Source organism: Necator americanus, chromosome III (genome assembly GCF_031761385.1).
Source record: "Necator americanus strain Aroian chromosome III, whole genome shotgun sequence".
In the NCBI taxonomy this organism is placed as follows: Eukaryota; Metazoa; Nematoda; class Chromadorea; order Rhabditida; family Ancylostomatidae; genus Necator; species Necator americanus.
In genome coordinates, this window is record NC_087373.1 from 15,276,492 (window position 1) to 15,303,965 (window position 27,474).

Sequence of the window (27,474 nt, forward strand, 5' to 3'; positions counted from 1 at the left end):
AGTATTTTGGTACTACTACAAATATGAAGGAATACTAAGCATGCACAGTTTAAAAAAATAAAGAAATCCAGCGCATACAAATTAGGTTTCAGATAGTAGCAAAATAAACGATAAAATGATAGCTCTCACTGAGAATTAAACGAGAGAAAAACTTCAGAACAGCAAAAAAAATCGGAAAAGAACGAAAAGTCAAAAGGTTACTTTAGACAACTTGAAAAGTAAGCGATGTAGAGATGCCTAGATGAAAGGAAGACGTAAAAAAAGAAAATACGAGGTCTTGAGAATAAAGAGACTACTTAGAAGGAATGCAGAGATAGAAAACACAAGAAGAGAATGAGGAGAGGAGGTCTCGGCGCAAAGACTAGCGATTTCGTCATCGCGCACGAACGCTCTGCTGCAGTATTCCGCTGTTGCGAAATTAAGGAGTCATAGAGGTGTGTCAACTAATACTTATAATAAAGTATATGCAAAAATTCTGAATTCACTAGTTGTTGAAACAACAACGTGGCAATTGGACATAGTTAAAAACGTAAAAACCTCAGAACCTATCTATGAAAAAAAAGAGAAGAAGCACGAACCGCAGGTAATAGGTTTTTAATTCTATTCCTTTTGTGGAGGCGGTTTTGTAGCTGTCTGCCTAATCCAAGTTCCTCCGACTGAAGATAGTTTTCGTCAAGTCCTTGTAGAACAACATCGTTTTCAAACATTTGTGTGGTTGGCAGCACATACTAGCCGCACGTAGCTTTCCCAGAATTTGGAAAAACCGATGACTTCAAACGATTACCATGGTCAAATCACCAGATCGCAGTTTGAATCTATAAAGGACTTTTGGCCGTGATATAAAACGCTTCCAAAGTTTTTCGCGCTAGAAGATCAGACTATTTTGAAAGGGGTGTTGTCATGACACTGTCTGCGATGAGCCTAAACAAAGGGGATGGGTTTTTGATTTTACGAGCCCGTCTAGTGCTAACCAAGGAGCCGAGAGAACTGTCGGCAACACGTTGATATGACTACACTTCTTCTTGTAGCTATTTCATACCGCTCAGAAGAGCGAGTCGCCGAAATGTCCTTTTGGGCATGTCACGGTCCTCAGCGCGACAAGTCGCGTTCTTCCCGCTCGCAACTCGCCCGTCTCCCGTTCATCGCGGTGGACAGGTGTCGCTTTTTGGTTGGGATTGCGAAATACACACTACAAAAATGATTCTGTATAGTATGATTTCGACGACCTTGTCGTGACGCCACACGCGAGCGAGCCCTCCCCCATAACTGATCGGGGTTTACGAATCGATGCTAACTTGAGGGAAATCACTGGATGTGGGAGCAGCCATTGAGATTGCCGGAGGGTAGTTGTGCTCAGAAATAGAAGAAATGGAAAATGATAAAAAAGAATTTCAGTACCTCCATCTGGAAAAACCACACGTTTTGGGGAGAAACTTTGCTCTTCAGTCTTTAAATCCATACCAGTAATTGTGAAAAGACAGTCTTCGCTGTTAGCTACTCGCTACTCTGAATATTGTCTATTCCTTGCGGTTACGAAAAACTCTGGATAGTGCTTGGTCAAGGAATCGACCACTCAAGCGACTTTTAGGACAGATAACACCGCGCGGCTGCTGGTAAAGAGAGTGCGAAATGTTCTTCGGTGATTATCGCGACCCAGCAATCGATGGAAGAATTTTCTACCCATTACGCAGCATCCACCTACCTGTCTAGGATACGCAGCACCTGTAATTGTGTATCCTTCTTGAGTTACACAGATTAGCTTTGCGCAGAGGCGATAACGTGACCAATGAGGCTTTGCCGAGGTGCGTTTATTGCTGGTTGAAAACTTTTCCCAATTGCCCGCGATGGCCTCTGAAACACGGGTGCCACACGCAATTTTTGAACGCTCTAAGGGAGCAAAAATGTGTTTGAAGTCGTTTGCCAATGTAACTTGATACGTGAAAGATAGAAGAAGATGGAAATTGTAAGAGTCAGTCAGTCACGATCACATGTGTCCGCATTTGAACGAGATTTTTTCTCATAGTCAGGAAAAGAATGTTCCTTTGCACAGAAAGACTATCACTATTCTATGAAAATTTCTTATGAGTTGGGAATATTGAAGTAAGCATAAAGTGATAGAGGATTTCATTCCTACCGAGAGCAGGAGTTGTCCAGCAGCCTAAGGGATCAGAAATGTTGTTGAGATTTCAAGCGTTGGGTTTTTGTAATAAAGTGTCAATGGCGAGAACAGTCACATCCATCAAAGATGTCGTGTCCGTATTTGAGTTCCTTCCAAAGAACTATTCGTCTTCAGAATCACATACGACGTTCATCGAACAATGCTTTTTCGATTCATTGTCAATGAATTAGAGACCATTTCCACAGAGAAAATATCAGTATATAAAAGTTCCCTACAACGTGTTGGAGAAGTAGGCGTAGGCATAACAGCAGCGTTTATCTTGACATGCATAACTTTTGACTGCCGTGACGTCGTTAAAGCCCCTAGCTAAAACATGGGTGGAAGAAAGTGCAAACAGCTACATATTGTTTCTATCTATTGCTGAACTTTCAAAGAAGTATTTCATTTAAGTGAGGAGTTTCCCATGATGCAGTATAGCGCATGTGTAAAAGCTGATATCGAAAACTCGGCGAATTCCAAGTGTAAAAAAAGATTGCTTGAAATTCACATTTACATTTTCCACTTTGAGATTTCCGATATCTCACCGAAATAAGCAGAAGCAAACAATTATTGTTGCGATTCAGTTGATAATCTTGTTACATACTGTTACATTGTTTTAAAACGGTCAGTGTTACTCTACTCTGAAATTTTTAAGTTGATTTTTCGAATTGATTTGAGAAAGTGAACAGAGTGAACAGAGGAAAGGCTTGTGCATGGTCTCACATTTAACACCATTTTCTTGTTTAGACTCCAGTTTGCTCCCTTGACAAATAGCCTGTCGAATATTACTTAATCAGAAAGAAGAGAAGTGTCTATTTTCTAGAATACTAATTTCTCTTTGTTGTAAACAAGTGCTCTCAAACACCACAAACGTAAAGGTGGATTTGTTTTCGAGCGTAGACCTACATACTTCACTGTTCTTCGCCACGTAATCTGACCCAGTTCAGTTCGATTGAAGCATATCGGCCTATATGCTCCAGTTTTGATCCCGGCGAAGTGATATCATCTCGCAGCGATTCCCGATTTTCCTACGCAGTCGCTTGTTATGCCCTTTCGTGGTGTGCATGTTTTTCCTATTAGAGTGCTTGCTGTAAAACCTTGCGAAAGCAAGCTTATTGCTGTTTTGGCAGCGAAACGCTCATCACTAACGCGTAGATGCCTAATTCTCTACTCTATTTTAGATGCAATATTCACTTACTATTGCTTAAGGTATACAAATGAAGAGTTGTAGAGATTAATCAGTCCATTTGGAATTTATCGACACGTTCAAGTTCAATCCAGAATTATTTGGGATTTGCGTACATGTATATAGTGTGCAGTGATTTGAGGGGGACAAACGATGTGTAAAACCTATGCTTTTACCCTCTCCTGCTCGCCTGCTACAAATTTGTTGACCGTGGAGTGATGAAACGGTTGGCTGGACTACGACAACTTTGACCCATTGACCTCACTCACAGCAGTTGCATTCGGTTCCTCTCACCACTACGCTACAATCTACCCCATCACTAAACCTACAATAAAAAATTGCTCAGAGTTCAGTTGATCTGAAAAATTGTGATGTTTATTGAAGGAATTACCTTGTGGTCAATCTCTCTAGTTCGGCGTTTTTCAGTAGATAGCAATGTATTCCTATATTAGCATAGATTTTGCAAGTGTATATCTCAAATCTTTGACTTGACTGTAATGTCGAATGGACAGGCCTTGCTTCGGCAAAAATGCATCCATTTTAAAAGGGTAGGGTGTAGCGCAGTAGCTCAACGTTTCAAATACTACAGCCAGACGAAATCTTCATTTTTGACAGTTTGCCACATAATAGTGGAGTAAGAGCTACACAATAGTATAAAATATGGACTTGTGCAGAGTTAAAGGCATCACCCCACGAATCTGAGGTGGTGCAGATTTCAGGTGGAGTATTCGTATAAAGGATGGGAGACTACGGACAGGAGGGTGATTCCGTCCATTTCTTCCTAATTGCCGTAAAAAACGGCCCGGAAGATACGGCTTCATTCGTTTTGGCGCACCATTTTGTACAAGAGGTTCGATTGGAGCGCGCTAGTCTTGTGCGGCGCCGCTCACAACCACCTCCCTCTCCGTAGTCTCCCATCCCGTATACGAATACTCCACCTGAAATCTGCACCACCTCAGATTCGTGGGGTGATGCCTTTAACTCAAAAATCCTTCAATCTATTTTAATTTCATTCGGAAAAAATTATGAGGAACTTTTCTGTTTCGAGTCAATTCGACGCCATAATGCGAAAATTTCAAATGCTTCTCTAAGAAGTTCCTCACTAGTAAAATATTTTACTCAATGTAAATTAGTGGTAAAACAACTCTCAGGTCCTTCTACAGAGAGTATCACGTATCATCAAATCATTCCAACCAGGATTATTACTGCTGCGTTACGCAAAGATCTGTTGCAAATCCACGTTATAATTTTCGTTAACATTGTATTCACAGTTGCTAATCTTTTTTCCCAAAGAGATGAGATGAAATCTACAAAAAGACGGGTGAAAGATCCTTGGTTGCGCTAGTTCCCGCTACGATGCAACTTATTACGAGTAGTAGGGGCGATGAGAATCCGCCGCAATCCGTCCTGTGGAGGTGGACCGATTTCACACGTTCTTTAGAGTTATATTAGTGGGACTGCGAGAGTTCATCGACGGCAGAATTCTTCGAGATTTGTCTATTGTGTAACAAGTTGCATAGTAAGGGGCACAGGTGCAATCAAGGTTGTTTCTCACGCTTTTTGTGACCAACTAAATGGAACTGCGCGTGATCACGCTTATACTCACAAACTATACCGTTATTTTGATCTAGTCGTGACAAGATCTTAACATCGTCAACTTTGTGATACGGTATCTTTTATTTGCTCCATTTGTCAAGGAAGAAACTAGGGTTGCAGTTAGCGTGAAGAGATTTGTCATGCGTGAAGAAGGCTCAGTTGTATCTCGAAAGCAAATGCGTATTTCAAGTAATAGTCCGGTTCTTTCACTGCAAAAATGGAACCTCTCAGAATTGAATCCTTCGCTGATTCCATTGTTGGTCGTTGGGCATAGCGCAGTGGTAGGAGGTTTAGCTGCGATTGCTCGGTGTATTGTACGAAAGCGCTTTAGAGCCTAGATCGGTTTTCTCCCTTTTTCCCTTGTGTTCCAGTTCTTAGAACGCTATTTATGCATCCAAAAGTAATCAAAGAGCCAATAAAGGAGCGATGTATCAAGTCAGTGTTTTTGCCTTGGTAAAGAATGCTGCCAATTTATCAACACCGGAGGATGAAGTGCTTGGTTAGCCTGGGGCAGTTTCGAACCGTTCGACCAACCAGCAATCCCAGCCAAAAGTCTCATCCCTATAATCATGATAATATTAGTTATTAATGTTCATATTTATTTCTGTAACCCGTTTTTTTTATACTGATGACTCGTGCTGCTTCGGTTACACTTGTTCTTGCCATCAGCAATTGAAGTTTGATATAACAATCAGATCAAGGCCGTGCATTCTCAGTGAAACCAACGCTGCAACAGTGCTTTTTTTATTGCTAGTGCGACGAAGTCACAAGCGGTGATTTGCGTTGTGCAGTCAACTTCAGAAGGTTTATTGCGGTGTCGCAACCTTCGCAGGAACTCGTTTTTTTTTGTGACTCTTGTTTTGCGTTGTGTTTGGCGCTGTCATGTCAAGGCGGTGTGTTTTAAGCATGACATTTTTATTTGCGTTCTTCAGGTAATCTACAGTATACTGCTCATCAATTCATTATCCTTGTGCAAATTGGATAGAATGATCCTTCTTCTTCTAAGTTTGGCGGCAACTGTCTTTGCTTCTCCGCTTCCTCGTGAGTTGAGATGCTCTTGAGAAAAAGCCTATCATATTTCCTTTTTTACCTTGGTTATTGTAAGGTACAAGAAAACAAATTCTTTTGCAATCTTCCCTATACCTCTATTAAAACCATATTTGCAGCTGCTGAAGCCGGTGACACATGGTTGCAAGTTTGCTGCCAGGTGAGTCGAGGAACCATCCTCGGGCTTTCTTAATGTGTTATTTGATAAGTTCGTAGCGTCATGTTCATGCTTTCCTGAAGCAAATTTATTTTTGTTTTCACTTAGGTAATACGACATTACAAGAATTCTTTAACTGGTTACGTTCTAATCTCCTCTTTTTTTCGAAGTAGAAAAAAAAGAAAAAAGCTTTTTGGCAATCGAAAACCTTGTATTGTATAGTTTAGTTTCTGAAAAACTTTCTATCAAACGTTCTTTTTTTTCAAAAAGTGAAGAAAAAGGCTTGTTCGAAGCTTCATGTAACTTCAGGACAATGACCTCAACAGCAATGGCGGGATTAACTTCCGCGAATTCACGGTGTTTGCGCTGAATTTGATGAATCTGGATAGAGCAGGTAGGATTACGAATTAGTATCGCGAATCACAACTAAACATCTTTGGAGCAAGAATAATATAGAAATGGAACGTCTCTTCTTGACCGGTGATGTCGATCGCAACAGTGAGCTAGATGGAGATGAATGCATTCCGATGAGAGGTCTTCTTAAATCGACACTTCAAAAGAAGGGTGATTTACTGCGACAGGTGAAATACAAATTCTCCGTTATTTTTCTGAATTTAATATGATAATTCTTATAGAAATACGATGTGAACAAAGATGGAAAACTAACAGAGGATGAAGCTCTTCAGCTGGCAAAGAACGAGTTTGGAGTCCTTAAGGACGAAGGCTCTAAGGAGTTCACCTTATCTGACCAGGTATCCCTTGTTTCTCTGTCTAGAACGATGATAGGGTATGTTACTAGACATAGTAAGGTCAGAAAGACATGAAGCACGGTGCAATTGCGTGCGCGGCTTCTATCGAGGCGGCGCGGTAGAGCGTAGCGCTTAGGAGCGCACTGGAGCCCCTGCTGGCGCCACCCATCGGTGCGGTTGGGATGGTCCCATTACGGTTCCAACTGCTGCCTCCACCGCGCCGTTTCGAGCGCGTACACAAATGCACCGTGATTCGTGTCGTTTTGATCCGACTGTTCATTGCCGCCCAGAGCGCACTCAACGAAACTGACGCGACGCGATGCGGCGAAGGCGGACGCTGATGCTCTGCGGGGCCCATCGATCGACGCTTTCTCTAGTGACGCAGACCACCAGTCATGCGTCTTCGCCGCGAACGCGTCGCATCGGCCGAGTTGAACGCGTCCAGAGACGAATACATCCAATATTCCCTGACATGCCTTTAGAATGGAGATCGCTTGATAAGCGGAGATGAGATGTCCGAACTGATGCTTAACCTGAGAACTCGACAAGTCACCAATGGAGGAACGAGATTATCAGTGGGAAAATAGAATTTTTTAGTGGAGTTGTTGGTTGTGGTGTACTAACAGGATTCAGTTAAATAAATTATTTAAAAAGAACTAACTCTAACATAAATATCTATTAGACGACAACATGGTGATGGAAGACTGCATGTTGACATTTTGTTCCTAAATGTTGATGGTTGAATGGCTTTGTTCCTAAAGGGTATCTCGCAATTACTATTCTTCCTTAACTTTAGTAACATGGATTCCTCTGCGAAATTAGGCCGTGGATTTATTTCTATCAAAATCAATTAATTGCTTGTAATTGTACATCAACCTTACTAGTCTAGAATTCTCTCGTCAATTTTACTTTGTGAGGTTACTGAATTGTTGTTAGATTGAATTCTGTACTACATGTAAAGAATTTAATCTTTACGAAACTAAGATTGTTATCGATCTTCATTCCGGCTAACGCTTCGGCGTCGTCACCTTTTTCAGTGCCTAAAAAGCCAAAGACAGGTGTAATCTATCTGCTAAAATGCCTCTTCAGCCCACAAGCATATAATGTGTAGTTGTATGTGTAGTAGCAAACAGACAGCAGATATCATAGAAAACGCCGGAGCAGCAGACCACAATAGCGCTCACCTTGATAGCCGTGGAGTGATGTTAGTGAACCACCGCTTGTTAGAGTTCCGGCGCTAGTAATAACAAATGGGTACGCTTCTTGCATCTGATCCCCCAGGTGAAAACTCGCGGAGACCTTGGTAAGGCTCCAGCTCGTCGGTCGCTGCGATACGTTCTTTACGATTCATGATCGAACTTTTGGCTGTTTTGTAACACGCTTCCAGTGTCTGTAACATCGGGTTCGGGTTCGGTGACTGCTATACTGAATGGAGTGTTGTCATGACAATGTTGCAATGAGGACCTCAAGGCGTTGACGCTTTTGATTTTACGAGCCCATCTAAAAGCTCAAGTACATAGTGCTCTTCTTGTTTCGCCAATGTACACAGCCTCTCATAGTTGACAGGTGATCAGATAAATACCTTCCAATACTACAAAGTCCTTGCCTTCCATTCGGACAAACGATGGAGTCAGGTTCTCACATAAGTTGTGGTAATCTTGCTCGCGCTGCATTGTTGTCATCATCCGAAGGCAGAAGGGGATCTTTCCGTCTGTTCTACTGTGAGGCACCGGGGCTCTGTTACATGACTCCGTTTTGGATGGAAACCTTTTGCTGGGTACCCATCAGACTGACTATTGTGGCGTGGCTAGACATTTAAAGGCATAACCCCACGAATCTGAGGTGGTACGGATTTCAAGTGGAGTATTCTTATGCGGGATAGTAGATTATGGAGAAGAGGTGATTCCTTCCATTTCTTTCTAATTGGCGCAAAAAACCGTCCGGAAGATGCGGGCGTGCACAAGGCTGGCGCGCTCCAATCGAACTCGTTGTAGAAAATAGCGCGCCGGATCGCTCGAAACCGTATCGTCCGGGCCGTTTTTTATTAGGATTAAGAAGGAATGGACGGGATCACCCTTCTCTCCATAATCTACGATCCCTTATACGAATACTCTACCTGAAATCCGTACCACCTCAGATTCGTGAGGTGATGACTTTAACGCGGAGGCAATGCGCACTTGAGCTTCATATGAAACCATTACGGCTGTCTTAAGCATATTTTCAATTACTGATTTTTTGATTTTCCAGATTTGCGCAAAATGTTTTCATATGATGCTCAGCACTTTGTTTTGCAATTTTCCCTGTGCCAATAAACAGACATTGAGAAACGGGAGACAATTGTCTTCAGGTTTTTCCCTTGTGAATCTAATGTACTGAGATTGCTCATTCAAGAGATCGAAGCAAGTTTCCATTTTGGGTTGCGTTGAATATACAATGCAACAATCATCTTTATATCTACAGTAAGCAAGAAGTTTGCTTTCAAGTAGGGGTTTCCCCTTTTATGTATGGAAACAACAGCTAGTGTAGGAGCAAGTCCGTGTCTCATTGCCAAGCCTCTAATTCGCCTACAATATTGCATATATCAAGTTATAAGGTATCTCAACTATCGCATGATCTTTATCCAACAAAAACCACCGGAATCAACGTTCTTCTACTAACAAAAAAACAAGATTGATTACTCCATTATGGTTAAAATCTGAGCTTCCAAATAGTTTGGTCAATTTTTCGAAAGCGCTTCAAGTATCTACACTGTTTCTAAAAACGCGGAACTGCAGAAAATTGGCGAGATGCGTGAAAAAATGATAACAAGTAGTCGAAAGATGCTTCAATTTGTGAGAATGTGAGCTTTCGCGTTGTCGTGAAAAAAGGTTTGTTCCTTTTTTGACAGTACTGCTTGAATCTTGGTATATTTTGGTAATTTCTTCACAACATTTGTCTGCCTTAACTTTACCTTTCTTTGGCGTAGATCGGGTTTAGAAATGTATTTTCAACCTCTGACCTAGTTGTCGATGATAATCGATGGTTACTCGCTTCTCCCCATACGCTACTATTCTATCTTAAAGGCATCACCCCACAAATCTGAGGTGGTGCAGATTTCAGGTGGAGTATTCGTATACGGGATAGTAGATCATGGAGAAGGGGTGATTCTGTCCATTTCTTCCTAATTGCCGTAGAAAATGGCCAGGAAGAGGCGGCGCCGCACAAGGCTGGCGCGCTCCAGTCGAACTCCTTGTAGGAAATAGTGCGCCAGAACGCCTGAAGCCGTATCTTCTGGGCCGTTTTCTACGGCAATTAGAAAGAGATGGACGGAATCACCACTTCTCACTTCTTACACATCACTAATCTACTATCCCGTAAACGAATACTCCACCTGAAATCCGTACCACATCAGATTCGTGGAGTGATGCCTTTAATGTGGATTGTTTTGTTGCGCAAAATAAGGATAAAGAGATAACTTTAGTTGTTGTTCAACCGATAGGTACCTTGATCCGGCACATTTTACCTTTCCCTGCTTCTCATTGTATGTAGAGTCGTCCATAGCATCCATCGAAATATTAAACTAAGCTTACTACGGAACTAAATATATATTAGTGATGATTTCCTCCTTGGTAGTGGCGTAAAGGTTGTGCAACGAATTCAGAAAAAAACCTTTACCTCGGACAATCTGCGAAGAAAAAAGAAGAAGAAAAATTCACTTATTGCGGTTATGCACAATAAAGAAATTCTCTGTAGAGCTTCTCTATACATATATCTGACAGAGGGGGTTTCGATTTCAACTTTTCAACAGTTTACAGTTTTATTGTAATGCAACATTTCGTTGTTGCAATTTAGTTACTTTTTACTATCTTCAAAATGATTTCTCTTCATCATGGACGTATTTCATGTCGAGGAGGTTCCATTTCGATGCCGAACGTCAGCAATTAATTACAAGTAAAAAAAAACTGTTTTCATCGCGGACTACCCATCCATGCGTCGAATATTATCAGCAGTGAAACTACTACAAAAATCCACATTAATACGCTCATCTCGTGGATGCGGTGGAGGTGTTTGATAATGTGCAGCTGTAATTCCCATACAAACGTAAACATTTACAGGCTTTCGACACAAATCATGATGGGAAAGTGAGTTACGAAGAGATCAAACACGAAATTCTACGCAGCACTGACGGATTCACCTTGAAACAAATCTTCAAGGGTGTTGACTTCGATAAGGTGCAAAAAATTAGCATTTGTCTGAAAACACTACATAAGGCTATCGGCGTTTAGAAAGAACAAGAGAACAATGTAAACATTGCGTTGTTTTCGGTATTTGCCGGTAAGAAATACCTAGTAGATTGATGAAGATGGAGAAGATCAAAGGCAGCATTCGGAAATTTTCGCTGCTGGGTTTCATCAGCCAATTGGTAAAGTTCAGAACGTAGCTCACAAGTGCCACAGGGAAATCGTGAAACACCCCAAGCAAGTATAAATGGATGAGGAGCGAAGAAATGATCAGTTTTCCCGATGAGGCAACTAGTCACACGCATAGAATTGACTACCCGAATAAGGCTAAAGTGCAAGTGAAATCCAGCGAACAGGTAACTACTAACAGCAGAACTTTCAATGGCATCTCTCAGTCCACTGTTGATCCACTGATCTACTACTTTTTGTATTCGGGAGGGGTGTTCCGCGTTTTAGCTGCGATACTCGGGAGCTACGTCATGAACACTACCTATTACGGAGGATAGGGACGGCATCAGAAGTTTCCGCGAGTGTTCTCTTGTAAATAGAGGGAGATCAACACAGTTACAACTTCAAAGAGCATTTTTGCTCTCACACTTCTAGTCTATCCTGGTTTGTGTTCGGAGATTTAAGCGCAGAGTTTCGAATGATTACAGTCTGTCTTTTTTGTGAGCAGCCAAGCAGCATAAACTGGTATTATATCACGAAAATGACATAGTAGGAAAGAGTGTGCGAAAATGTAGCTTGGAGCGTAGGTTACGAGTACCAGGTTACCCCCTCCTCAATTCTCCGTAATCATCCTAAAACCGGCGATGTGGAAAATTGCATTTATTCTTAGGAGGTAAGCGTAAACGCTTCACCCTTATGCACGGCCCGCGTCCGTGAACGTCGACAATCAATAAGTTTTCCTCGGCGTGTATCCTAGTAAACCTGAGGGGACCGGAGTGCGTACAAGGAGCGGGTCCCAACTGACTTCTTAGGAACAAAGGACGCTCTCACGCTGTGTTTCGAGACGAGTAGTAGGAATTGAGTAGAAGAACACACCCAAATTCGTAATCTACACACCTAGCTCTGTATTTTCTCACAAGTTTGTCAACTACGTTAGTTTCGTGATGCGCTGCCTTTAAAACAGAAGTAGAAGCATTTCAGTTGAAAAACAAGTAGGGTGAATTCTGAGTTCATCATTTTCACTTTTAACTAGTATTTGTTCCCTTAGCGATTAGCTTTTTTCGTTCCTGGACCTGATGCGAACCTACTGGGGTAGTATTAAAGTGTCGCTGTAACTCTTATATCCTCCAGAAGATTTGTCCAGATCTTGAACGCCTTTTTAAATTAAAGATATTTACTGGTGGTTTTGTAAAGTTCACTCTTCCTTGTGTATTTTCTTCTCAGCAATAAAAGGGTTTACTTTTCAAAGAAAAAAAAAAGAGTGCATTCATTAGTAATGCTCGGAAACCGCCATCTCGTCTATACTTTCCACTTTTTTTCGCCAGCACAGTAAAATTATGTTGCCCTTGTGTTAAACCGATGTGTTAGTAGTCTGAAGAAAAACAAGACAAGGAAAACGAAGAAGAAACATTTGTACAACTGTTTTTTTTACAAAGTGAAAGAAAACAAAGAATGCGTTCTTCTGAGTGAAGTCTTCTATTTCAGGATTACCATCTCACCGTACATGAGTATCTGACGCTTCTGAATGAGTTGGAACTTAAGAAAAAGGTAATTCTTCAAAATGTACTCTTTGTGTAAGGTATCCCTAGGAAATAGCGAGTATAAGTTCGTCATTTATCCAAGTTTGAAGTAGCGCCTGATCTAATTCCTCAAAGAAAAGTTGAGAGACGTGGACAGAGCCGAACTTGTGTTCATCTGGTTTAGGTTGGGTGGTTTTTTCATGTAGGTTTAAAGGCGCTGTTCTTCCTTACGTGCTATCTTCTCAGCAATTAGATAGAGCGGCTAAGCTGTCACATTAATTACTAAGGAAGAAGTACTATTTATCTTTTAATTAGCAAATTTTCCAGGTGACCACTATTTTTACTTTTTTTAGGGAAATAATTTGGAGTCTTTGCCAATAACATTGCACATGGGCTCCCCTCCAATTTCGAGAAGTCGACAAAACTCAGAGGAAAGTATAATGGATTCCACAAAAGAGGGCACCTCAAAGGCTACGGAATCCACATCTTCGGAAAATTTATCGTCGTCCACGGTTTCGACTTCAGTTGTTGTCCAAATAAGGAGCAAAAGAAACACTGCTCAAGGTTTCTAATTTTTATTTATTTACATTTACATAGCTGCTCGTTTATTCGCCCATTCATTCAAACATTCATTTATTCACTCATTCATCAGCACTAGCGCAAAGTTCGATGTATGCCTGTAATTCGTATAGAATGCACATAGGATTTAAGAGAGAAAACGAATAAGTAAACAGTTCCAGTCACAATTCAGACTATTTGGAAAAAAAAGCTAAAAATAGCAGTGCTGTTAGTCCCGCTAATATATGACAAATAATTTAAAATAGCCATGACATGGTTTACTGCAATTTATTTTCAAGCGATTATGAAATGGAGAAGAACACTATGACTGAATGCACATATAACGCATGTGTATAGTCGGGTCACGGCGACATGAATCGCGAGTGTGGTTGCGGTGCGTTTGCATACGCGCTCGAAACGACGCGGTGTAGGTAGCAGCTGGAAGTTGAGAGTTGAGACCGTCGCAAACTGCAGCGATGGGTGGTGCCAGCAAGGGTTTCACCACGCTCCTCGCCGCTACGCTCCACCGATGCGCCTTGAGAGAGGCAACGTACGCAATTGCGTGCGTGCTTCATGTCGTTTTGACCCTACTATACACAAACGAGTGATAGACTAGGAACTATGTACTATTCGTTTAGAAATGGTTCGTGTAGCTCCATCTCGATCAATGCATGAATTCCAGTTTGACGAAGAATCTCAAGTAGTAGAGAAGGCTGAGGGAACAACTGGTCTAAGGCAAAGGTTTGATTCAACTACTAAAACAAATTAATAGTTTTGTAACAAGCAACTAGTAATTTCGGGAAGTATAAGTTGCGTCTCAACGTGAAACTTGTTCAAAAGATGAATCACGAAGAAGAGATCTTCTGAGTAAAATTAAGGATGAGGTACTTCAGAGTTAGGGGCTCTGCTACGGTGAAGTTCGCTCAAAATGGCTCGAGGAGAACTAAAAGAGGTGGAAATACAAAAGAAGATACAGCTCTTCCACTAATTTCTCCTACAAAAGTTTGCTTGTTTTTTTTTTGATTTTTGCTCAGTTGTTGATTCATAAAAGAAAACTTTTCGCAATGATAGAATTGTCAGCTCATTTGCACTTTTTAAAAAAAAATTTCTTCATTTAAGCAGTTGAAAAAAGAGGAAATGGCGAAGTTGTCCGAAAAGACGAAGAATAATCTGAGTGGAGGCGGAAGGGCTCCTACTATCGACGAATCTGTTACCGTACCTTACGATGATAAGGACTTCCAGTGAAGCTTTTGCAATCGAAAATATAGTTGTATATGGCACTGGAGAGGCAAACTCCATGTCCATACGTCTGTGAAACAGCTTCAGGATTGAATGAGAATTATTTACTGCTTCCATGATTGAACGCATATTCAATTAACACATCATTGGATGGCTTTTTCACAGTGTTGACCGCTGCGTGCTTAACCTTTTTCCGTCAGGATCAGTCACTGCACTTACTACCTTCACTTTACCATATTTCTATACCACCTCATTCCAATCCACTTTCACTTTCATGCAATTTTATGCTGCAATTGCTTGTTTTTGTACAGGTTTCGTTCAGTGATTTTTCACATTCCGAATAAATAATCCATTGATTACCACTATTGTTTGCGATGGACCAGAAATGTCTGGAAGAAACACTATAGAAATTGAAATCTAGAAATATGGGAGAAGAATAAGTTTCAGATCTCGGCACTGAAGTCAACTTCACAGTGTAGCATGCGTGGTCGACCAGATGGAGAGAGCATAACAAAGCGAGAAGTTTTTTTTTGAGACCCTACATCGGTCATGCCAATGCGCAGTATGTGAATAAGGACAGAGGGTATTAATTAATCCGCTCAGGATGCACCAATTCAACCAACTTAATCGGGATTGTAGAGGCTTAGGAACGCGTGCGTAATCTACAAAAAGATTTGAAAAAACAGGTCAGCGTTCCTATCCTCCCAGACTGATCACGTATCTATCTTTCGGTTTAGTCGGTGCAGAAAAATTGGCTCAGCTGCGTAGGAGTGGCAGAAGAATTAATGTGTAATAGTCTTAGTATTAATGCAAATTATCTGGATTACCACAATCTCCTATTATTTTTGACTGCATAAAACGAAAGAGTGGCTACTACTTATGTTTTTCTTTACCTCTACTACGTGCGAGACTTTCTTAATGGTACGGTCTGATCAAGAAGACCTGAAGTGTGATAGAACTGCAGAAGCCCTTGCGCTCGCAGTGTCGTGGAAGGGCCATAACTCGGTCCGACAAGCAAGAGTCCCAGTTCGACCGCTACTGTTTACATCATTGCCCCTTCAGCTAGTTTGAAGCTGAGTGTATTTGTTAGCTTAAGGAATAGAAAAGTTCCAATGATTTTCACAGAAGAAGATCTCGAAAAGACCGAATTTGGTCGAATACCCTCTTTATTGTATTTGCTCTAGAGAAAGCTGTAGCTGCGGCATCTCTGCCTTTAGTATGTTGGCGTAGTTTATTCTGTTCCAAACATTTCAAATAATTCATTTCAAACAAGAAGCTAGATCACATTGAGTCTCATAGTTGGTCGATCTGCTCGGGCGGGCGCAGGTAATAACTCCATTTGTCCCGATTACGTGCGAGAGTCGCCCAGTGGTTTCTCCCTTCGTGAGGAACACGAAGAGGATCACATCTTTCTTTGAAGGACTTCCTAGAGAGCCAGAAACATCAGGTCGGCAGTTTTCCTGTACTGTGTTCAATATCGAGTGGAATCCAATCGCTCACGTCTCTGGTCCAACGGTTGTCGTTACGACGTTTCAGGCCACTTATGACCACTTTATTTTGCTTTACTTGGCAAATGCGGAGCATTCTTAGTCTTCGATCGCTAATGTGGGACAGAACCTCCGTCTCATCACTCAATTTCGTGAAGCAGGATACTCCTAGCATCACTCCTTCAATTGTGCATTCAATGACACTCACAGCATTTTCTTCCTGCTTGCGAAGTACCCAGGTTTCTGAGGCATAGGTTAAAGCAAGAAGTGAGTGGTACCAAACATATGAGGACGAAGCTGTTGTCCTTAGTCCTCTTCTCTATATTCTCGATGCTTTTTATATGTTCCGCAAGCCGCTCGTTTCCTTCTCTCCAAGTCGGGGTCCGGTCGTTCTTCATATTTATTTTCCAACCCAGATAAAAATAGCTGGTGCATTCGGATATGTTCGTTCCGTTGAGCGGGTATGGGCACCCTAGACCCCTCCCTTACTCATGAACACTGTCTTTTGCAAGTTCATTCACATGTTTCGTCGAACTCGGTCACGATTCGTTCTGCTTGGCCGGTTTTCGATGTTACCAGAACGATGCAAACAGCAAAGCGCAATCGAGAGCGGCCCTTAATATTTTAAGTGAGATTGAATCATTCTGTCGGACTCCCCTCACGTCGATGTCCTCTCGATTTCGCCTTATGTACAGGGTAGGGACGCTTTTGGTGTTCAAGGATTACATGATCGCGTCCCTCTCTACTGAGTCGATGAAGGTGAGAAATATCGATATCTTGTACTCCCACGATACCCCGATGAGTTTTGAAACAGTGTAGATGTAGTCAGTGATGGTAAATCTTTTTCAAAACCCTCCTTCTTAGATGATTGTCCTTCATCTAATTTTCAATCCCGTTATGGATCATTCCCGTAAAAAAAAGTTGTAGATAACGAGTAGTAGGTGGATTGAGCGATATTTGCCGATGTCATGTTGGTACTCTCTCATATACAACAACACGGTTTTCCTGGTCTCCCACTGTTTGGGAACTTTGCACTCTGACAGGTAACGTTTAAAGAGAGTGTTGATAAGAACTTTAGGAAGATTCTTCAGATGCTTAGATCGTGTCCTCTGGGGACCGGGTACCGTACGATTTCTTGTTGTCGTGAGAGCATGTACTGTACATTTGGCGGGAGAACCTCTGGAATGACATGTTCGTCTTCCTTCATATGGTGAGGGGCAAGTGGACGTGTCTATCAAAAGATCAGAGTAGAAGTCGTAGATGATTTTCTCCGTTCCTCTTTACAATACAGTGGCTGTTCCATTTGGGTCCCGGAGAACAGTCATCTTCGCCTTAGGTTGGCGAAGTTTCCACAGGGACAATGAATGCTCTTTCTCGTCTCTCCCTCAGCTAACATTACTGCTCTTCTATCCGTGAGTAATCTTTTATCGCCTCTCAGCAAAGTCTTGCGAGCTTGAACGCGAGTGTCTGGTTGCCTGCGACTCGTGCAGATCTACGCTCTAGTTGAAACATTTCTGAATATGGGCGTCTCTTAGCGGTTTTAAAACTAGCCTTTCTCGTGCACTCATGAAGGTGTTTGAGGAACCGATAGTATTTTTTGTCGATGTTGTCTATTGTGGTATCTTCCCAAAGGCTACCGTTGCGAAGAAATACCAGTTAATGGTAGTTTTAGGACTTCAGGTTTTTAAAATTGATAGTTTCCGTAGATGTTCTTTGCTGCAATGATAAAGTCGAAATACCTCTCATCCTGCTTTTCTCTTTCTCCCCGTTCCATTTAGGGCGTGGGTTCCGATGAGAAGTTCCTCAGGGTTTCTTCTAGGATCAATTTTGTCGTTGAAATCACCAACACTGACCTTACAGAAAGTATGTTCTTCTTTGTAGGACTTCTCTAGTTGTGCATAGGACTTACTTCTTCGAGCTTCGACTTTTTTTTTCTTTTTCTTTTTTTTTCTCGTTGCTGATGTTGGGGTTTAAGCGGATAGTAAGATATTCAAAGCTGGAATTGGACCACATCTTCTTATCCATGGATGCTCAATTCGGGTAGTATATGTATGTTGTTTGCCGTACTCGTGTTGACGAGAACACCAACTCCAATAACTTTTCTGCCGTCGCAGGTTCCTAAGAACAGTACTTCTCGGTCAGTCCGATGACGTCGTACTTAATCTTCTTGGCATGCATCAACAGATCTTCAAAGGCCGCTTCCGATACAGCCTTATGTCAGCTGCAAGTACAGATCGTCATCCTACTCCTTTTTTGTTTCGGTAGCCTAAATGACTCTTCTTTTACCCCCGTCTTTCCTGACGAAATAACACCAGACTTTCTTCCGAAGACATTCTTATTCAGGAGAGTCTTTCTTATTACCGTAACTTGCATATAATTGTAAAACATATGGGCAGTTTGCAGTTTCTAATTTTTGGAAGAACGTTTAGCCCTTCCGGAGTGGACGGGTGGAGGTTATTTGTTGGAGGTGACTCCAATCCGCCTCCCTTGCACCGCCCATTCACTTGATTCCAGGTTTTTGGTAAAACCGGCGTGGGCGATACGATGTCGATCCTGACACAGTAGAAACAGAGAGTCTATCTCCTAAATCCACTTACGTCTCAAGCAAGTACATTGCCGTTTTTTTTTTACGGTTACTCTTCTATTCCCAACTGGGTAGGAAGCACGTAGCCTCGCGACTGACCGGGTGAACCCCTCTAGCGAGTGGGGACTACGAGATAAAGTAATTGAAGAAGAAACCTTTCTGGAACGGGAGAAATCTTGAATATTATTAGAGTAAATTCGATGAAAAATTTGCAAAAACCCGCTCGTACAGAAACTACAGAACAAAGAGTATTCTACCTATACAGTGAGAATTTTTGCAAAAACAGAGGGCTTATCCAAATGTATTTAGCCAACGTAGTCACCCAAAACATTTTATCACACATTATCCATGAGAAATATGGCATAATGTGTGTTGAGGACTAAGGTGTGGTCATTTTTTACTTTTCGTAGAACAGAAGTAAGTCGGCTTTCTTCGGGGAACTACGCTAGGCTCAGTATCTGCGTGAACTCCTCATTTTCAGATTATTTTTCACTACTTCAATGGGTTCAAAGTGTAAAAATGATCCAGATATGCCACAGGTTATTTCATTACAGAATTGACTTTAAGGTGTACGGTGAAGGTTGTTTGCAGGTTGGCATGATTGTAACACATAAGGTGGGGAGGTGGAAAGTGATGAGGAACATTGCGTCAGGGCCATTCTCAGATGTATTTATAATCGCTGATGTCGAAAATTCCAATCAAAAATACGCCATGAAATGCGAGAGACAAGAAGGAAACATCAGGTAAGCCTTATTGAATGAAACGTAATTGGGAACATCTGAGACCTATGTTCAGACCCGTGTTGAAGCTCGATGTTCTTGTTTTAATGTCAGTGAAAGGTTCTGTAGGATTCCCGCTTTTCATAGCTGCAGGAAGGACGAGGACATATAGGTAAGGTATCCAAGGGTCCTGTCCTCTTTCTCTTTTTCGCTTACAATAGTTAATGACAAAATGAAGTCAAGCTAGTTACGGAATGCCTAACTTATCGTTATAAAGTGTCACAATGGAGATAAAATACTAAACTTTTGGCGACTTCTACAACGTATACCTCTGACTGCACTAACCACATGTGAATTCGATCAAAGCAAAATTTTCTTGTTGGGACTTGCAGATGGATGTAACTTTGTATTTATATGATTTAATGGACGAGCAGTTCGTACTGCTGCAGTTGTTACAGGTGATCTGAGCACTTTAACAATTGATTGCGACGTTGGCGAAGGCGCTTAGTAGCTACAGTTACTTGATGTCACAATAGTAGCAACCTGCATGAATGACCTGCTCACAAACCAAACCTCTCAAAAATAAAATCGCTATCAGCATCCAGTCATCACCGCCAACGACATCGCGCGAAAAGGAATGAACACGAAATCATCTTTTCAAGACTTTGACTTCTCTGTGGCTGTGACTATGTTTCTCAAAGCACACAACATCATTTAACAATATCAAAGAGCATTTCCCATGAGCAAGTAGCTTATTAACTTCTGTATTATGAGGTTACTGTGTTGATAGCAAAGAGTCATTATCTGACAGTGGCTTTTTCGAATACGGACAGGTTGCAGGCGTTGTAGTCGGGTCAAGACGACACGACGTTTGGCGCAGTTCCGCAAGCCGCTGCGCTCAAAGCGGGAGCAATGGGGCTAGCGGTTGCAGTCGAAGTGGGACAGATTACTATGAGTACTGCTAACCTAAATAACCTGCACTTTTCTTACTTCTGTTGAGCCAACTTACTTAACTTACGAAATCATCAATTTCAGGGGGTGATACAGTTTCGAGGGACCCTTGTTAGCACAGTCATTGCTGCAGTTGACGATCTTCGCACCTCGGTCCCAACCTCTATGCTCCAGCGCACCTCTTCGATCCTCGCTGTTTATGCGACTGCACAAAACTTCAGATCGTTTTGACCCGACTATAAAACGAAACTGGCGTCATTTGGATGGTGCGAGAAGCCACCGCAGACAACGGAATGTAACATTTCTATGAATATTCAACCACAGCGACCAACGAGAGCACCGCTCAAGAGCAGTGAGCGACGGGAATAAAGATAAACACGAGATCGGCACAAGTGTGAAAGGAAAAATTAATGAAATGATTAGAATGACGAAGACTAGTTCCAATATTATATGCATACATCTCAACTGCAGTCGAATTCGAAAATTTTGATGTGTGATTGGGATTATCACTGCCTAACTAACGCTTGAGATGAAAAACTCATCAATACCAAATCGTTCTGGTACAGCCCACAGCGCAATCGATTCTGATTCCATAAATGACTCAGACATCCTTGGAGCTCTATTCTGAGCAGTTATTGATCATATAATGATATTGATCATTCAATTGATACACATTTATTGATCAGGTTATGTTATTGTAACAACAATATTATTGTTACGGCAACAAACACTAGAGGATTAAAAATTAAAAAGTACGCTAAGATGAGAATTTAAAAACTAACAAACATAACAAAGGAAATAGCACAACGGCAAACATCAGGAAGAAAGGTAGCAATTGACCGTACTCTTAAAAAAGTGAAGTTCATCGGAAACCACCTATCTTTTACTCAACTTGATATACTTTGAGCCAGTCATAACTGAAAGAAATTCAGTCTAGCGCTATATCTCCAATGAATACGTACATTGGGAACAATTCCCATGGCAATGGAAGGCTGAACCCTACAAAACAAGGTAGAACTAAGAATATTTTACCAGGAGATAATTTTTTGAATCAAAAATCAAACACATCCCTCACAAGTGACTACAAAAAATTCAATTTCTGTTTAGTGCAGAGGAGATCTGCGAATAGACGCGCTCGCCTTCTCAAATCATAAAGGCATCACTTTACGAATCTGAGGTGGTGCAGATTTCAGATGGAGTATTCTTATACGGGATAGTAGATTATGGAGAAGAGGGTGATTCCGTCCATTTCTCTCTAATTGCCGTAAAAAAACGGCCCGGAAGACGCACAAGGCTGGCGCGCTCCAGTCCAACTCCTTGTAGAAAATAGCGCGCCGGAACGCTCGGCGTCGTATTTTCCGGACCGTTTTTTACGGCAATTAAGAAGAAATGGATGGAATCAGCCCTCTCTCCATAATCTACGATCCCGTATACGAATGCTCCACCTCAAATCCGTACCACCTCAGATTCGTGGGGTGACGCCTATAAGCCTTCTTGATGCGATAGACAGATTCTGTGCGAGCTCTAGCGGAAGAGAGAATACAGGATGCAACCAAGTATGTTCGAGGACGACTAAGTTTGGCGAAGACGTGGATAAACTACGTTAGACCATAACGTGTCCCAGCCGTTCAAGTCAAATTAGACCAAGAGGTGTTGTTTACGAGCATGAGCGTGATCACGCCCAGAAGTCCTAAAAAAAGAGAAAAACAAATCTACAACCGAGTATCTGAGATACAATTTGTTACGCGGCAGGTTCATCCCTGGTGTCCATGAATTGCTGCCAAAGAAGATGAAATAACTGACTTCACGCAATGGCTGCTCTGCAAATCTTTGTGAAGACATATACGGGGTGTAGCGCAGTCGGTTAGAGGTCCGTTGTAGCTACACGGTCCAGAGTTCGAAACTGCCCTAGTGCAAACCAACCTTTCATCCCTCCAAGGTCTATAAATTGGTACCAAACTTGCCTGAGGGATAGAAACACTGACTTGATCATCGGCTGGCCCCCGCAAGTCATTGTATAGCCAACAGACGTTCCAAAACCTCAACGATTACGAATTGCAGTAAAACGCGTTGGTGCATCCCGAAGGGATTGATATGCCAGCGACTTTATCCTTTATCCTTTTTATACGCGTTCATGAACCTCAAATAATTCCAACTTGGAGTCGAATGTGTTGGTGCATCTTAAAAAGATGGTCATACGCCAGATACTTTATTCAGGGGACTGAAGTGCTCGGGATTTAGAATGAGTCCAGTTGGGCGAAGAAGCGCGCATCCATCTGCATGGTACATCCTCTGCTTGCTAGTAAGTTCTGCAAATTATTCCCGGCACATTCGCTTGCTTTGAAGAAGCCGATTAACTGAGTAAGATGGCCGGTGACCGTATGGATGCAAGTGGCCAATAAATAATCACATTCAGTAGAAGAAAGTGCTCTCTTCTTGTCTACTCCGTATCCATTTTCATGCCTTCAATGGCAAAACTCAGCAACGAAGAGGACTGATGAATTCCTAGAACGGGACGATTGTCATGAACTCCTTATGTAGTTCGTAAAGCCGTATGAAGTGAGATTCACCGGTTGCCAACAACGTTTTCATCACACAGAAGTCACCATGCTGTTCTCATCAAAATATGTGGCGAGAAAGAAACGCAGAGCCCCAAATAAATGAAATTACATCAGGTGCAGATGAGATTCATGAGGAAGGCATATGTGTTTGGAAGTGAACGACGCTTGTGTGTTCCCCTTGTTTAAATTATAATCCTTCAGATATTGCGTAATGCAATTAGTCGGTCCTGACTTGGGAAAATTGAGACGGAGCCTGATCGATAAAAGGTTAATCTTTGTTGTTTTTTTCTAACAAGGGAAGAGCAATTTATCAAGTTTTTTTTCGATCAATATTCTAGGTTTTCGGTTCCTACTGCATTACGAGTTCTACAGCAAACTCTGCGGAGACTAGAAGTTCTACACGATGCAGGATGGCTGTGCCGGTTAGGATTGCCACAGAATTTATAGGACGAACTTATTGTTACTATTAATTTCAGTGATGTGAAGGCTCCTAATTTTTGTATTGGTCTTGGGAACGAAAGCGGTGTAATATATATGCTTGATTTTGGTTTTGCCAGGAAATTCAAGTGAGCTTACCAATCTTTTTCTCGGTGTTTCCTTCGAAATGTTATTTTCAGCGGTAGAGAGTGCAACCTAGTGTAGAACGTCTTGTAGAATAGTCTGCTCTACAGCCACTTTTTTCGATCCCTCTTTCCTCTTTCTGAAAACTGGGTCCTAGCGAACGTTCGAAAACGATGTTGGCGAAACTAACGAGCATCTTATAGTAACTTTTATGGCGTAAACATTTGCGGGTATGTCGACGATGTTTCTCACAACGACCATTTAATGTTTACGTCAAGGTCGTGGTCGTGGTTTTTGTGGGCTCGTTAACGTAGATGTGTTGAAAACATTAAACGTGCTCACGCTGTGAATTAGGAAAACACCTAAGAACAAAGAGTTTTTTTCGGGATTTCCCAACTCTACCTGGGATCCTTGTTTTCCAAGCGCTTCAATCGAAGTTCCCAAAATGTCAATTTCTTGCTAGTCCCACAGCTTTTCAGAGAGACCAATGGAGCGATTATCCCTGCTCGAGAGGCAGCTGCTCTACTTGGGACATTTCAGGTAGAATCGTCCTTTTTGGATATGTTAGACTAAATAGTATACTTAGAAAAAACCTGTTCCTCAGTATACCTCACTTGCAAGTCATGAGCACAAGGATCAAGCGCCAAAGGACGACCTAGAAAGCTGGTTCTACATGGCGGCAGAACTGTTAAAAGGTTAGTTTGCCGAAATTTCTTGGAATTCGAGTGAGCCATGTGAAATATTACGTGCTTAGGTCCACTTCCTTGGTGCAAAATAGACGGTCACAAGGAACATCAAAAAATCGCCGAGCAAAAGCGTTTGATCCGTACTGAACATCGTGCAGCGTTCATGGAAGGAATGCCATCTGAATTCGATCTCATTTTGTCGAAGATTGATGGAATGACGTATGCGACTACCGTATTCTTCATCGATTCACAAAATCCTCTCAAATCCCCGCCTCTGTGGTGACCTTTTCTGTTTGACATCCCGACTCAAATGTTAAGATTGGGGTATCGGCGTTGCTGTCTTTATCAGGACCTGGGAAATCTTGGGAGATGTCTATCTTGCTCTGAAGAAGGATCAGAAGGGCCCAAATTCAGACGTGGGGACTACCAATTGTGCCGTTAGAAAAGAGAGGTTCTGCAATGTATAACAAAACCAATAGGAGTGCAACGAGTCTTTTTAGGAATTTGCTGTAGGCAATGGAAGAATAGGGGGTAAATTCCCTGGCATATCAGTCCCCCTCAGATGCGCCGGCGCATTCGAGTGCATTTCGGAAATGTTGGGGTTCATAAAGGATAAAAGGATAAAGTGTCTGTCGTTAATCAATCCGCTTGGAATGCGCCCCACGTTCACTTCAATTCATAATCGTTTGAAGTTTACGAACGTGTAACTAGCCCATACAATGACTTGCGGTGTTGTCAGTGTTTTTATCCTCCCAGGCAAGTCTGGCACCAATATATCGACCCTAGAGGTCGATAAAAGGCTTGATGAGCACTAGGGCGGATTCGAACCTCCGATCTATCGCGCAGGAAACGGAGCCTCTAACAGCTACACTACACCCTTCCGTTGGTTCACTGGCCATTACAATGACTTGCGGAGGCTAGCTGAGGTATACCAACGATTTATCTATCGATTTAGTCAATTTATCTCTATGAGATGAAAGTCTTGGTTGGTTCTATGGCGGTTTCGAACAATCGACAGCAATGGAATGGGCAGAAATGGTGTACATTGATTAATCCCAGTGGAGATACGCCTTAGTGCTCTGTCGTGCCCCGGGTCCGCTCCGAAGAGGAGCGGCGGGCATCGGTGGGGGGGCCCAGGGCCGACTGCCCGGATCCGGAGGGGCCCTGCGCTGGACTAGCCCCTCCGAACCCTGCTGGCTCGCTTCGAGGGCCCCTTCCCCCCTGCCCCGATTCCCCCTTTTGGGGCCCTCGGGGCTGCCCCATGACACCATCCTATTCCCTAAGGTGCAATGTGGCTAAAGGGTTATACAATAGGGTTTATCCTTAAGACACCAATACACGACACGGGCTGGCAATAATATACACGACATACGGTGGATCAACAAAGGGGCCACTCATGGCTAGATGGTTAAGTGGTTCTCGGCGGCGAATGGATAAGGGTTGCGGTTTGGACCCCGGGAGCAGTCAGTCAGAGGGTTTAAGTGGTTGCGGTGGTGTGGTGCAGTTATCGAACGAGGCGGAATACAACACGATGCAACACGACACCACGATCAATGCGGATAAGAGACTGGACCGAGATCGGAAGAGTGGCGAAAGGAAAACAGGAACCCTGACTGCTCGGTGCCAGTCCTTATGTATGGCGGCCGCGTGGGAACGCTACCGTAATACATTGCCATTGGCAATGTTTCCTAAGCGGCGCGCGAGAATGCGGCCGGTTGGCTGGGTAAGTCGTGCCGGACACGACATGCTTCCTTCTGGGTGTGTGTAGCGCGGTCGGTAAGAGGTTCAATTGTGACTGCATGATCGGTGGTACGCTGCCGTACCAGTGTTAACCAAGTCCCTCATCTTTCCGGTGCAACAGACTCCGAGATCAGAAACTTGGCATCGTTGTGCCCCGTATGTCATTTTAAGGCGTTACACACATTAATAAACCTCAAACTATTCGCAGACGGTGTTGAGAAATCCTGAGAATCCAAAAATGGATAGAAAGTTAGAGTACATAGCTGTGACGACGGTGGTAGCTCTGGATGAAGCACATGGTGGGTTTCGATTTGTAGGACTAGAATAGAGGAGCCTAACTGCTACATATTGATGAAGTAATTCTACATCCATTCATCCATCACGGAAAGGGTTTTTAGGTAACAATAGAAGATTATAGTCTCTTTTTTCCTGCTTCAGAAATGATTCCCTTATTAGGTTACAACTTATTGTGGATGAGGCGTTAGAAAAACTAGGAAAAGAAATAAAGAAGAAAACAAGATTACCCTTTGACTTCCGAGGGTCTGACAAGCTTAGCGATGCCGAAACGAAGCATGTCATCGAAGCATAGCATAACATAGTATACAATATCTGAAAAAAAAGATAGTTGCTTGCTTTGCGCCTGGCTTCGAGAGGCTCTCCATTCCAACATTCAAGCAAGGACGTGTCCCAACACTTTTAGATTTTCTGAAAGACCGCAATATCACGTCTTCAATGCCCTAATAGATCAAGCCGCCGAAAAACTTGGTATAACTCTGCACGAGCCTTTTGATTGGCAGGTACGGAGTTACTCTTTTCAAGTCAACATTTCCAGAACATCATTATCAAAATTTTCCAGCAAAATACTCGAGTAATGAGAAAGGCACAATATGTGGGTGAACTTGGCGAATCAAACCTGGCGTCAATGAAAATGGAGGAGGAAGTAGATGTGGATGATTCCGTACTTAGCCATTAATTAAAATCTATTAACTTGGATTATGTTGAACATAGCAGTACATGCAGACGGATTCTAAGAAAGAATAACGAAACGTTTTTTTTTTTTTTGGTTGAGGGGGGGGGGTGTGAAGGGGGGAAATGTTGTGGGGAACGTAACGCGGTCATGCGGTTCAACATATTTCGCGCCAACCGTATTTAGGATCATTTAATATGGAAATTGAGCACTAGGAGTTACTGACGTTTAGTTCGAAATATTTTTTAAAGCAGTTTTTATTTGTTATATAAGAATAGTTCTGAAGAGTTCTGGAGTTCTGAAGCTTACAGAGGAATAGGGAATTGAAGGAGTGGCAACTAAGAACGAGAGAAAAAGTTGAGAGCATAAGCTGACTTAAAATACTGCCCATTCAGAGAACACCTAATTTTCAGCACTGAAAAAGGGGGCAGGAACGTTGAGTGAAGTCTTCAAAGAAGAAAATGATGTTTCTTAGACAGCTAATCGGCAAATCGGTCCTTAGAAAAATGCTACTTTGACCCACACGTCTATAGAAATGCATACATAATAATCTCCAAAGATTTCAGAGTTCGCTTGACGAAGTGAAGTCTTTTGAAGGGAATCTCTTGGCGATGGGCTAA

The 27,474-nt window shown here is 42.3% G+C and overlaps 2 protein-coding genes across 4 annotated transcripts; both read left to right on the forward strand.

Moving 5' to 3' along the window:
* Positions 1-5,926: 5,926 nt before the first annotated feature.
* On the forward strand, positions 5,927-14,604 carry RB195_009670 (uncharacterized protein; the record flags this gene model as incomplete). Of its 2 annotated transcripts, XM_064190319.1 has the most annotated exons (12): positions 5,927-5,981; positions 6,107-6,147; positions 6,454-6,538; positions 6,601-6,725; positions 6,780-6,896; positions 7,376-7,468; positions 10,988-11,104; positions 12,767-12,829; positions 13,155-13,365; positions 13,998-14,100; positions 14,253-14,361; positions 14,479-14,604. In XM_064190319.1, the coding sequence occupies 12 exons, from the start codon at positions 5,927-5,929 to the stop codon at positions 14,602-14,604; spliced, it is 1,245 nt and encodes a 414-aa protein (XP_064047902.1). The 2 variants fall into 2 exon arrangements, with proteins under 2 accessions (XP_064047902.1, XP_064047903.1); XM_064190320.1 differs by lacking the exons at positions 10,988-11,104; positions 12,767-12,829; positions 13,155-13,365; ... (1 more) ...; positions 14,253-14,361; positions 14,479-14,604 and having other exon boundaries at positions 7,376-7,480.
* On the forward strand, positions 14,000-27,474 carry RB195_009671 (uncharacterized protein; the record flags this gene model as incomplete). Of its 2 annotated transcripts, XM_064190322.1 has the most annotated exons (14): positions 14,000-14,100; positions 19,054-19,086; positions 19,151-19,208; positions 19,261-19,412; positions 19,465-19,560; positions 23,102-23,167; positions 23,239-23,322; positions 23,377-23,466; positions 23,941-24,001; positions 24,066-24,156; positions 24,216-24,366; positions 26,588-26,684; positions 26,744-26,833; positions 27,421-27,474. In XM_064190322.1, the coding sequence occupies 14 exons, from the start codon at positions 14,000-14,002 to the stop codon at positions 27,472-27,474; spliced, it is 1,224 nt and encodes a 407-aa protein (XP_064047904.1). The 2 variants fall into 2 exon arrangements, with proteins under 2 accessions (XP_064047904.1, XP_064047905.1); XM_064190321.1 differs by lacking the exons at positions 14,000-14,100; positions 19,054-19,086 and having other exon boundaries at positions 19,170-19,208; positions 26,744-26,827.